Source organism: Giraffa tippelskirchi, chromosome 9 (genome assembly GCF_054371585.1).
Source record: "Giraffa tippelskirchi isolate mGirTip1 chromosome 9, T2T-mGirTip1v1.2.pri, whole genome shotgun sequence".
Lineage (NCBI taxonomy): Eukaryota > Metazoa > Chordata > Mammalia > Artiodactyla > Giraffidae > Giraffa > Giraffa tippelskirchi.
The window spans coordinates 160899555-160913165 of record NC_137283.1 but is presented as its reverse complement, the minus strand read 5'-3'; the positions used below and the strand labels follow the sequence as shown (position 1 = coordinate 160913165).

Genomic DNA, 13611 nt, shown 5'->3' with positions numbered 1-13611 from the left:
CAGTGTATTTCATGTAAGAAATAAAAATGTAGGTATGGTGTGTTGCATGTATTTAAAATGCTACAGGGTGAATTTCTCTGAAAACTCGGTGTAGAGAAAAGGCTGAATGCCCTACAGGGCTACTTCTTTTGTACTTTTGTACTTCTTTTGTGATAATGAGAAGTGTATAAGGTTCCCCTTTCAGCAACACATGCCAAGAAGCTCAGAAGGAAATTTGAACATCAGTCAATAAATATACTGACCCTTATGAATGAAAAAATTGATTCCCCTTTTCTTAAGTTCAAGCTTTCTACTTTAATTACATTTTATTTCATTGTTTCACTATTGTTTCGTCTATTTTGTTTCTAATCACTCCAGTTTATTTCTAAAGGCTTTTGTCTCAATGTATATGTATCTCATTATAAAGCTATTGAAACTGATTGAGGAAAACATTATAAATAAACACATAAGAAAGCTGTTTATGATCATTTTTTTCTCAAAAAATGTATATTTTAAAAATAGAAGGGTGAAAGTCACTAATAAGAGAATGAAAAGGAAACTCACCAATGGGGAAACTATACTTAAAATATGTGTATTTGACAACTGCTTTATATCATTTGGATTGCCATGTCCTCCTCCAGGCATTATTATATCATTTATAATAAAATATGAAGAATAAGAATCATTACAAATAAATACACCAAATAAAGCCAAAAGAAAAACAGGCAAAAGTATAGAAATGCACTTCACAAAAGATAATCAAATAGCCAATAAATAATTTAAAAGTTTTAAACTCCATTAGTCAGAGTAAAAATGAATATTAAATCACAGTAACATTACATACCCACTAGAATACCTAAAATGCAAAATAAAGAAAACAGTAATTATTGATGATACTATAGAGCAAATGGTACTCTTATACAGAGCTGACCAGGAGTTTAAATTTGAAAAATCAATTTAGAAAATGGTTTTAATATAGTTACTAAAGCAAACATATTCATACCCTAAGATGCAGTAACTTGGACATTCATATATTCTCCAAAAATCTGTACTAGAACAGAAGAACAGAGCTGGAGGTATTATGCTCTCTGATTTCATACTATCAGCTACAATAGCTGATAGCTATTGTACAAAGCTACAATAATTAAAATAGTACAATACTGGTAAAAACAAAAACACATAGATACATGGAAAAAAAGTAGAGTACCCAGGAAAAAACCTATACACTTATGGTCAATTAATCTACCACAAAGAAGGCAAGATGTACAATGGAGAAAAGACAGTCTCTTCAATAAGTGGTGCTTGGAAAACTGGACAGCTATATGTAAAAAAAAATGAAATTAGAATATTTTCTTCCACATATACAAAAATTAATTTAAAATGGCTTAAAGACCTAAATATAAGACCAGAAACCATAAAATTCTAGAAGAAAATACAGAAAATGTAACATTTAGCATTATATTTTAGCAAATTTACCCAGTTAAAAAATGGGCAGAAGTGAATAGGCATTTTGCTGAAGAAGACATGTGTACAGATGCTAAAAAGGGACATGAAAAGATGCTCAACATTGTTAATCATCATAAAAATGCAACTCAAAATCACAATGAGATATCATCTTATGCCTGTCAGACTGGTTATCATCTGAAAGACTATAAATAATAAGTGCTAATGAGGAAGTGGAGAAAAGGAAAACTTGTATGCTGTTGGTGAGAATGTAAACTGGTACAGACCCTGTGGGAAACTGTACAGAGATTCATCAAAAAACTAAATCTAGAAATACCATACGATCCAGCAATTCCATCCCTGGGTATATATCTGAAGGAAATAAAAACACTAACTCACTGCGGATAGTGGCTGCAGCCATGAAATTAAAAGATGCTTGCTCCTTGGAAGAAAAGCTATAACAAACCTAGACAGCGTATTAAAAAGCAGACATATCACTTTGCTGACAAAGATCCATCTAGTCAAAGCTATAGTTTTTCCAGCAGTCATGTATGGGTGTGAGAGTTAGACCGTAAAGAAGGCTGAATGCTGAAGAACTGATGCTTTAGAATTGTGGTGCTGGAGAAGACTCTTGAGAGTCCCTCGGACTGCAAGGAGATCCAACCAGTCCATCCTGAGGGAGATCAGTCCTGGGTGTTCATTGGAAGGACTGATGTTGAAGCTGAAGCTCCAATAGTTTGGCCACCTAATGCAAAGAGCTGACTCATTAGAAAAGACCCTGATGCTGGGAAAGATTGAAGGCAAGAGGAGAAGGGGGAGACAGAGTAGAGATGGTTGGGTGGCATCACTGACTCAGTGGACAAAAGTTTGCGCAAACTCAGGGAGATAGTGAAGGACAGGGAAGCCTGGTGTGCTGCAGTCCATGGGGTCTCAAAGAGTTGGACATGACTTAGTGACTGAACAACGCCAATGTTCATAGCTGTATTATTACAGTTGCCGAGATATGGAAGCAACCTAATTGTCCATCAATAGATGAATGGATTTAAAAAATGTAGTAATATATACAAGAGATTACTATTTTGTTAAGTCATGTCTGACTCTTGTGACTTTATGAACTATAGACCCCACCAGGCTCCTCTGTCCATGGAATTCTCCAGGCAATAACTCTGGAGTGGGTTGCCATTTCCTTCCTCAGGGGATTGTCCCAACCCAGGGACTAAACTGCTTCTCCTGCACTGGCAGGCGGACTCTTTACCACTGAGCCACCAGGGAAGCCCACAATAGACTATTACTTGGCCACAAATAAAGGATGAAATTTTGCCACTTGCAACAGCATAGCTGGATCAGGAGCATATTATGCTTTAGCGAAATAAGCCAGACAGAGAAAGACAAATACTGTCTGTTATCACATGGAATGTTGTCTGTTACACATGGACTATAAGATATAAAACAAGCTAGTGAATGAAAAAAGAAACGGACTCACAGATATGGAGAACAAACCAGTCATTATCAGTGGGGAGAAGGAAGGGGAGAATGAGCAAGATAGGGGTAGGAGATTTGAGAGTCACAAGCTACTATGTATAAAATAAGTAAACTACATGAACAAACTGTATCGCACAAGGAATATAGCCAATATTTTACAATAGCTATAAATGAAGTATGCTGTTGTTCAGCTGTTGTGTTCAACTCTTTGAGACCCCATGGACTGTAGCATGCCAGTATAATCTTTAAAAATTGTGAATCACTGTGTTGTACATCTGAAACTTATATAAAATGGTACATCAACTATACTTCAATTAAAAAATACTAGAATTTTCTTAGTAGCACTATTTGTAAAAGTCTTAACCTAGAAGTCACAGAAATATTCATCAACAAACAAATGGATCCATAAGTTATGTTATATTCTCCCATGAAAATAATATAAAGAAATTAATATAAAGGATCTATGATCATATGCAGTAATGTGGGTGAATTTCACAACAGTGATCCCATACACCAGACATAAAACAACTACACACTGTATGATTCCTTGAATATAAGCACAAATCTGTTGACAGCAGTTGGGACAAGATTAACTTGGGATGTGTTTGGGCAGCTAAGCTACTAGAAAGGTCCTGAAGGGGTTCTGTGGTGTTGGTAAGGTTTCTTGATCTGGGTTCTGGCTACACCAGTATGTTTGGTTTAATATTTATCAAGTGATGTGTGTGCATTTTCCATTTACATGTTATGCATCTACCAAAGTCAATAAAAAAATGATCAAGAGAGGACTGGCCTGAGTTAGAAAAATCTAGTAATACAGCATTCATTCTTTGCTCTGCCATTTAATAGATGACTCACAACAACAAAAAATTAAATTGTCAGATTTATATGCTAAATGGAAAGAAAAAAGTTCTTCTCTGCCTCCTCATAGGATTTTTAGGAAAGCAAAATAGAAGAGATGTCTAGCTCTATTACATATTATAGCATACACAAAGCCACTACGATTAATATACATATAGCAGTGATAGATCATTCAAATTAAATAGGAAGATTTTTTTTTTATATATAATTCAGTTTAACTACAAGTGGAAGTTAATGTAACAACTGCTGACCAATTTGGAAAAATAAAATAAATTTATACCTTGCTTCTTAAACCAAATGAATTAAGATGAAGCAAAGCTTTAAAATAAAACATTGAAATTATAAGAGGACTAGTGGGAAAAAAAAGTTAAAAATTTTCCCATTATCTTAAGCAGGAGAAAACTTTTCTCTTGGGACCCCATGTATTGTAGCCTGCCAGGCTCCTCTGTCCATGGGATTTCCCAGGCAAAAATACTGGAGTGGGTTGCTGTTTCCTTCTCCAGGGAATCTTCCCAACCCAGGACTCCTGCATTGCAGGCAGACTCTAATGATTAAACCACCAGGGAAGCCTCCTTTACTAAGTCAAGTCACTTAAACATTTCACAATGGACATGCATAACGTTAATAAGAAGCTAATTAAAAATGGCATTCTGTGATCTAACCCTATTCTATGGATTTAATTTCATCTCCCACTATTCTTATTTGCTTCCACCAAATTAAATTGCAACTCTTTACTGTCTTGATTTTGCTTATGTTGTTCCCTTTGTTCTAACGCCCTTCTCCCTACACATCTACACACTCAAATCCCTTCAGTCCTCAGGTAACAAATAATCGCTGACTGTGCCATGCACTGTTTTATGTGCTTTACACGTTTTATGCCATTTTAATTATCCATTCACATTCATTATTGTTTTGTAAATAATTCTGCATTCACATATATAGATTACGACTGTTTAAGGATCTGGGCTTGCACAGCCCACATGATCATATCTGTCTATGACCAAGCTTGTATTGCTGAAGCACCCTCAAAAAACACTGGGAGTCTCCATATACCTCCTTAGGACACAGTTCTATAAATCTTTTGTGGAAGTGCTCTGGAGGGAAGACTTATTTAATTAGTGAGTGCTGGAAAGAGGGAACTGATGGCAAGTCCTAACATTAGAAAAGTGATTTGTGGGTTGGCTTGTGGAACAAGGAGTTGCATTCATGAAAAGCTATGGATCAGGGTGTTATTTTCTGAACAGAAATAAACCTTAAGAAAGTAGGGTGTTTTGACTATTGTTGCTTCCCAGGTGACTCAGTGGTAAAAAATCCACCTGCTAATGCAGGAGTCACGGGTTCAATCCCTGGGTTGGGAAGATTCCCTGGGCTAGGAAATGGCAATCTACTCTAGTACCCTTGCCGGGAAATCCCAGTTGACTATATAATGCAAAAAGGCCTATACTGCTGAGGATAGAAATGTTGAAATGTAAACGCTGGATATGAAGAGGAAAGGATTTATTTCCTGTACCACTGAAGTTAGGATATATGAAGTGTCTTTCTTTTGTCAAGACCTGTTCATTGTTGTTAGTGGTGGCTTTCCTTGGAGTTTTAAGGACTGGGGCTTTGTTTTGCTGATCACAAATCCCCAGAACTGTGCTTTGCAAGATCTTAGGTTTAGAAACAAACAAAATTATCATTGATTGAATGAATGGATGGATGGATGGACAATATTTTCATCTAACAATTATGATTCCCACTGAATGAAGTAAAAGAATGACACAACTCCTTAGAAGATCCCCGAGGAGCCATTATTATTACACTAAGGGATTTTCCTTAAGTATATGGAAACAAGAAGATAATGTACCTCAAATAAGTTATTTATAATTAAGGCTGCTTCATAATCAGTTTTTGTGTTGTTGTTTGAGTCTTGTTACATTTGACAATACTGAAATATTTGATTTTCCAGAATTATGACTTTAGGTGAAAGGCTATGTTTCTAAAAATAAACATGATTATACATATACTTTAAAAAAAAAAAAAGAATTTGACCAATTTTTTACATGTCTTTGAAGAAACGTAACACTGGAAAAATCATTAAAATTATAATTATATATACTGAGTAGAAGGAAAAAAAGAAATAATTAGCTTGAATGTTACGGTATTCTGTGTTGCTGATAAACTAATCATCTTGGCTCCCACGATCACCTATTTACAAGATATACACACAAAAGGACTGTAGTTACAACAAGCAGAATGTTTTAGTCTATTTCTGTGAATAACTACTGCAATGCAACTGACATACATCCCAATAACCAGAATTTCATTTTGTGTAGCAACATGGAAATCTGGCCTCTGGGTCTAAAGGTGATCTATTTCATTTGTGTATTTTAAGGATGTAGTTTAGGAATAATGTATTAAGTTTGCAACATTTATGTGAAACAAATAATGTGACACTGGAAAGTAACGCTATCCATTCAACATATGAGTTGTTACACCAGTCAGATCCTCCCAGAGTGTAAATTACACAAATTTGAAAGCTGCATTTATTATTGAATATATCATTCTCAGCTAGGTGCTTACTCAGTAGTAAAACCTGGTGTAGCACACCACATTTAAAGCTTTTTTTTTTTTAAACTGTCACGCATATACTGAAAACTTCCATGTGTAGTTTAAACTTTTTCCCCCTAAAAGTGGAAAAAATTTTTACTACCACAAAACAATAGAAATGAAATATGAATTGTATTAATAGTCAGAAGTACTTGCATCAGATCTTGGATATTTTAAAATTAAAGGTTTAAAAGGTCTATTTGGAAACAGACTTCTTATTAAGTTGCTTCTCAGTACTCTAACATACCTTTTCGTGAGAATCTTGTTAGAAAAAATGCTAGGATATTCTTAAAATGTCTAGGTTGAATTGATGAAATTTCTTATTGTTAATGAGTTTAGGTTACCAGCTGTACATCAGAAATGTTAAATTTTGCAAGGGAGTTCATGATTTCTAAGCCCTCTCCTTCTATAAGGCGTTTTTCTGAGTGGGGCTTGTTTAGGAATCAATAAGTAAAGGGGATCTTTCTTTGTGTATATAGCTGAAGGATAAATTCAGGTGGTCTAGTAACGCTGAGTTATTAGGAAGGTGCTTAGAAACGGGCACAGAACATCAGTTGCCCGAGACCCCTTCTTAACATCCCAGCCTGGACCTCCACACTCTGTTGGGCACCGTCTGCTACTGGCCGAATAAATTGCGATTTGGGGCGAAGACCACTCAGGACATGGGCTCAGAATCCATCCTAGGGCCAGCCAACCTCTGCAACCTGGGGTCCCCTGACTGGGAGCGAGTGCATTCGATTCGGGAAGATCACTTACGACTGAGTTTTTCATCATGGCTTTGACTGTGAAGCCCTCAGAAACCAGGGAGTGAGGCTGGTGAACCGGGAGCGGCTGCTGTGCCAGGAGCTTGGTCCTCGTCGGCAGCTTGGCTGGGCATTTGTTTAAGCTCAGGGTCTCTTTTTCTGCCACCATCTTCCTAGAAAATGTCTTGTTCTCATACAACGTGTAGTAAGAGTCAGTGAGATTTATAGATGTGAGAAGGAGGTCGGGGGAAAAAAATGGAAAAAGGCGCGTTAATGGTAGAAATTCAACCCCCTCGTAGCAGTGGTCGATCCAGATGTTTGGCAGCTCCTAGATGCAGGGAGTTGAGGGGAGGGGAGGGGCGGGAAGAGGGCAGGGCCGAGGCCAGAGCTGCCACAAGCTTCCAAAGGTAACCCTCCCGGTTGCTAAGCGACGCGTCAACACTGAGGCCGGCTGGCTCTGCCTCCCGGTGACGTACACGTTTCCTGGGCCTCAGGCCGGAAGGGCGGGCGGCGGGTGGAGGGCGGCGACCGACCCGAGGCGGTACTTAACGAGTGAAAACTACGACTCCCAGAAGGCTGCGGGCGCGCGCCGTTCGCGCGTGCGCGTTCCAGGGCCGGGCGCCGGCGGGAGGAGGGGGAGGGGCGTCCCGGAAGATTTAACCCCGGAGCGCCGCTCGTGTGAGGCGCAGGCGGGCGCCCAGGTGCGAGTTGGGCCTGCCTGCCCAGTGGCCATGATAGGTACGTGGGTACCTGCCAGGTACAGCGTCTCTGCGCCGCCCCGCCCGGCGGGGACCCCCGCCCGCCCGCTGTCAGTGGCCGGTGGCGCGGTATCCGCGCTCCCCTCAGCCCGCGCCGCCGGCTCCCCGAGAAGAAGTGTGTGTCTGTGTCCCAAGCCCCGCCCGCCTTGCCAGGCTTCCCCCCGGAGACGCCTTCGCCAGGGAGGCCCCTTGAGGAGAAGGCTGCGTCCCGCGGGCCCTGGGCGAGCGCACCGCCCGCTCGGGCGCGGGCGTCCGTGGGGAACCCCCTCTCCCCGCGCCAGCTCGGGGCGCCTTGGGGGCTGTCTTCCCGTAGAGGACGGTGGCGGGGACCCACACTGCCCGGGGAGCTCTTGAAGGGAAACCCTAGCGAAGCGCTAAACTCTCAATAGACCGGCGCCTGGTGATGATGCTTGAGGTCAAAAGAAATTCCCGCAGGTGGATTTAAACTTACTCGCTTGGATTTTGTCTTCTAGATAATCTCTTTGGAGGTCTGAGATGAAAGAATAATTAATAGTGAATGATAGCAAGGATTAAAACTTCCAGCATAATGAATTTACGATTCATTATGCAACAAACAACCTTTTTTAATACATATATATAAATCTTATATGTATGTATATATATATACAGAATGACCTGACTGCGTTTTTGTGAATAAAGCTTTGGAGGTGGCTGTTAGAATTGCTTGTAAACACTGTAGTAAAGAAGACTGGAAAAGTCCCCCTTTTCCAGGATTATTAAGCCCAAAATTAAAGGTTTATCTCTGCAAATTAGTGGAAATGTACGGTGTGATTACAAAACATTGCTCCTTGGGGAGTTTATTATGACAGATGTCGTCTAGACTGTGTGTTAACTGGTTTGGTGAGTTTTTTTGGGGGGGAGTTATTCTTGACTGGGTGCCGCTTAAAGCACTTTTGATTGCCTCAAGTGCATGTGAAGTCAACTGTAGTTTATCCAAGAAGATGGAAGGTGATTTTTAAAAAGTATGTAAGTTTCTACATACGGATAAACTCTTCTTACATCAGATATTTATTAGACTAATGCTAAAATCTGAAACGTTCTATCTAACACTAGAAGGAATATGCCAGCTAACTGACACTGTTTGCAACAATGTAAAACCTAAGGATGTTGTCCAATTTTTCGTACTTGTCTAACATGATATGGTTTCTGATGAATGGGTTATCTAATTAAGAAAAATGTATGTTTTTGTGAATATTTTGAGCCTTTTTAGGTGACAATTACACAAGATTCATTTTCTAACACAAATCTAAACTGAATCAGAAAAATAAGAAAATTTCCAAAATTCGTGCTGTGCATATTTTACAGGAAAAAAATAGTCCACACCGTGTCTTGAAGACAGTTGTACGGATTTTATTTTAACTCAACATAATCTGGTACATGGATAATTCTAAAAGAAATAAATTTACAGTAAAGCTATATAGGGGCTTCCCCAGTGGTACTAGTGGTAAAGAACCCAACTCCCTGTGCAGGAGAAATAAGAGGCACAGGTTCTATCCCTGGCTTGGGAAGATCCCCTGGAGGAGGGCATGGAAACCCGGTCCAGTATTCATGCCTGGAGAATCCACAAAGGAGCCTGGTGGGCTACAGTCCATATGGCCGCAAAGAATTGGATACGACTGAAGCAACCTAGCACGCACGCGTGCAAAGCTATATAAAGGCAAGAATTTAAGATCTAAAAGTCATCAGTTAGTTCTGAATTGTTCTCTAATAGATGATTATATAAATAATTTTGTTAGAATGAACTATGTTTAGGCAGTTTAGTTTGGGATTTAGGAATACAGGAAGGAAGAGTATTATCTTTAGCTCTGATGATTAGATGTTTATTAATAACTGGTAGTGCCATGGAGAATATAAGGTGGTGTTTTAAAAGTGTTGTTTCTCATACTCCAACTATTGTTTTACACAGTGCAAATAAGTATATTATAACATAAATAATTAAATCCATGTTCTCTCCTGAGAAAAATACTTTATGTGTTAAAATCATGTGGACAATGTACAATAAATTATTCTGTATAGCTACTCAACTAGTTGCATTGCCTAATTCTGTCAGTGGGTATATTGTAATAAAAATCTTAATTGCCAATTTTGGACTTGGTTATGTTGAATAATGCCAAATGTGAGTGAAAGTGGGAGCAATTGAAGGAAGGTCTTGGAGTGATGAGTTTCCCGTTTCTGATTAAACTTTGGAACCAGGAAAGGCATTGTAGTCTATGTCCAGTGAGGTACTGAAGATTAAGAATATACACTAATATATATATGGGGATCATTTTATTTTTTGTTTAAAGACATGTGTGCTACTCAGGTGGTGCTAGTGGTAAAGAACCTGCCTGCCAATGCAGGAGACATAAGAGATGTGGGTTAGATCCCTGGGTCAGAAAGATACCCTGGAGGAGGACATGGCAATCCACTCCAGTATCCTTGCCTGGAGAATCCCATTAACAGAGGAGTCTGGCCGGCTACTGTTCGTGGGGTTGCCAAGAGTCGGACACGACTGAATGACTTAGCATGCAGGCATTTGTGTTACTCAGAACTTGCCAGTTTGCCCCTTTTGTGCCTAAGCTGTTTTTTAATTGTCCCATCCTCTTTAATATTCCATTTCTACTTTATTTTAATCCCAGCTAATTTTTAAGGAAAACCAAAAATTGCATTTCTTGGTAGAATAAAAGTGAGGGCAATTGATTTCCTCACTACCAATAAAATTATCTTCCTTTACTTTCTCAAAACACAAGATTCTTTCTTGGTACAGAGACTATTTCAAAAGTACTTATGTGTCCCAGATAGATTATGATTGATATGTTAAATGCCCTGACTCAGACAGCTATAGAAACACCTTAAGTAGGTGAAAAATACTACTTTTTGAGAAATATGGAGAGTACTTTAAGATAATGTAAACCAGAATAAAAAGCTTAAGAAAATTCAACTAAGAAAAAAAAGATAAATTTTGGCATTTCTTTTAAAATTATATTTTACCCTTTTAAAATTAACAGTGTTTTGTGTTTAAAATTGAGTTTTAATAGTGATATTTGTGGTATTCTATATATATGTTGTGTTGAACTGAATTTAGGAATTTCAGAGGTATCAGATGTACTCAGGTACACCCAATACAGGAGTGTGTGCATGCTAAGTCACTTCAGTCGTGTCTGACTCTTTGCGTCCCCTTGGACTGTAACCCACCAGACTCCTCTGTCCATGGGGTTCTCCAGGCAGGAATACTGGAGTGGGTTGCCCTGCTGTCCTCCAGGGGGTCTTCCTGACCCAGGGTTTGAACCCAGGTCTCTTGTGGCTCCTGCATTGCAGGTGGATTCTTTACCACTGAGCCACCAGGGAAGCCCTCAAGTACATGGAAATACATATATATAATTATGTTGCCAATATTGAAATTCAAACTCAATGTCTTAAAAATGATTTTAGTGATCTAAAAAAAAATAATTAGAACAATCTTTGTGCTTTGATAACTTAACATCTCTTAGAAAACTTATGAATCTGCGTGTGCAGATCGACCCTACCGTTATTCCCGTCTAGTATTTAATGGATGGATGTACATAAATTATATAGATAGTCTCCAATAAATGAGCATATACTTGGTTTACAGATAGTTTCTATCATTAGGAGTGTTTGTGTCCATATCATTTTATTTGCATATGTAAGCTTATATATAAAGTAAAAATATTACAATTTCTGAGTGGATTTTCTATTTAAAAGGTTTGTAGAGGAACTTCCCTGGTGGTCCAGTGGCTAAGACTCTGCATTCGCAGTGCAGGGGCCTGGGTTCCATCCCTGGTCAGGGAACTAAATCTCATGCGGCTTGCCTCAGTGAAGATCAAGGATCCCACATACCACGCTGAAACCCAGCACAGCCAGATAAATAAATACATATTTAAAAAAGAAAGGTTTGTAGATTTTGAATTTTGCTAGGTATTTCCAAATTGTTTAAAAGAAATCACCATGTTTTACACTTCTGTCCACCATAGCAAGGCAGCAAAGAGCTATCCTACTCCTGTGAGCTGAAGAAATTACAAAAAGACATCCTCCCGAGAACTGACCCAGCTTTCCACAGCAGATCACCTACTGGGTTTGCCCTCTCTCCCTGCCTCGTCCCCACCCTAAACTTACTGCCTTTAAACAGTGCACGAGGTGCACAACTGTCCCTGTGTCCCTGCCCCCACCAGCAGCATTTGTGCGTGTCCACGTTCCCCCTGAGTAGCATAAACTATTTTTGCCTTTCTGATAGATGAAAGACAATATATTTTAATTTTTCAAATGAATTTAAGAAGAAAACCCCTTCACTTCTCGCTTTATCATGCCTTGTTTCCATGAAAGCAGATTCAGTAACTGAGTATCTGCTGTGTGCCCAGTACTGTTCTGGGTGCCAGGGATACATGAGTTACAAAAAACAGGAAAAAAGCCACCATGAATGTGCGGTCTAACTGCACTGTTTGGCCACAGATCCTCATATTAGTTTTAAAGCTCATATGGTGAATTTTAAAGCCTCAGAATTTATATTTCAGTTAAATATACTGTCTGTTGTCTCTTGCTCTGCCATTTCAATAATTTTAGATGAGAAGCAACCCTACATCTCAGTCCCCAAAGCAGGCTGAAAGATGTTGATGATGATGTACAATTGTGTCATGAAAGAAGTTCTCCATTTTTGCATAGATTTCTTGTAATTATGTACAGTTCTTCTTTGGGCCCAGAGACTCCAAAATGATGACTGTGTGCCCTTTTCAACTTTGGAACTATATCTAAGGGTTTTTTGAAGTCTGCATTTTTTTTTTTTTGAAATCTCCTGGCTTCATTGCTTGAAAATGATTCAGTGAAAGCACTTTGTATTAAGATATGCAAATCCATTTCTACCTCCAAACCTCTTTGAAAAATTCAGAAAAAAAGTTCTTACTTGATAATGTTTCATATTCATGAAAACGATTTCAGTGCAGAATACTTTATTCTGTTAGTTTTTATTTTTTTGGTCAATGGAAATTGTTCCTTACCTGCTGTTTCTTCAGCTGTTAATTGTGGCCCATTGCTTATATAGTGTTTGTTTTAATTTGAATTTAATGAGCTCATTGTTAATGCTTCTTTGTAGTAATCTGAATGGCTTCTCTTAAGTTTTGTGATATTAAAGACATAGATTTATGTTGCAGCTCACCTTCCAGGCTTATTTACTTATATGCTTGGCCATGTATTGAGACCACCTTAGGACATTGTATTTTTAAGAGTATTGATGGGTTCTTGATGATTTCTCAAGTTGACTCTTACTGTAAGACTTGAATAGGGTTCCCCGCAAAGGATACCATTAGAGACCTTAGCATCAGAGAGAGAAAAATCTCTATATACAGTATATACGAACCTTCCCTATCCCTTAAACCCCCACCCTTATCAAATTAGGAGAGGAAAATAGTAGTGATTAGGAAACTAATATTAGTGTTCCAGTTGAAACATGTTCTTTATTTATCCCTGTAATTGATGAATGTACCAGTTATCCCTACTATTAAATGTTTTTTGAAGTTTCAATGTGTAAATAACATCACCTGAGATGAAGCCCTCTGCAACTATATAGTCCTTTTTAAGATTGTTCAGAGTGGATTCATTTTCCAGAACATGGAAAGAAAGGAAATCGACACCCGAGATTCATCTTGTATTAATAACGTGGATAAAGAGGACGAGGTTTGGGATGTGTGTGTTTTTGAGGGAAGCCTTTGCTTTTATCATCCATTTGTACTTTCCCTTGTCTCTCCCCT

The 13611-nt window shown here is 38.6% G+C and overlaps 2 protein-coding genes across 16 annotated transcripts in view; one reads left to right on the top strand and one right to left on the bottom strand.

Annotated features, from left to right (window-relative positions):
• The window catches only part of PACRG (parkin coregulated), a 523593-nt gene extending 516081 nt beyond the window's left edge, over window positions 1-7512 (bottom strand). For all 10 annotated transcript variants that reach the window (XR_014063860.1, XR_014063858.1, XR_014063856.1 and 7 more), the window contains exon 1: window positions 7108-7512. Coding sequence is in view for 4 of the 10 variants with exons in the window: in XM_081524447.1 (XP_081380573.1) it covers window positions 7108-7263 (156 nt within the window). In the remaining 6 variants the exon portion in view is untranslated. The remainder of the gene's footprint in view (window positions 1-7107) is intronic.
• Window positions 7513-7733: 221 nt separating this feature from the next.
• Window positions 7734-13611, top strand: part of PRKN (parkin RBR E3 ubiquitin protein ligase) — a 1216903-nt gene continuing 1211025 nt past the window's right edge. For all 6 annotated transcript variants that reach the window (XM_081524442.1, XM_081524441.1, XM_081524444.1 and 3 more), the window contains exon 1: window positions 7734-7832. The gene's annotated coding sequence lies outside the window, so the exon portion shown is untranslated. The remainder of the gene's footprint in view (window positions 7833-13611) is intronic.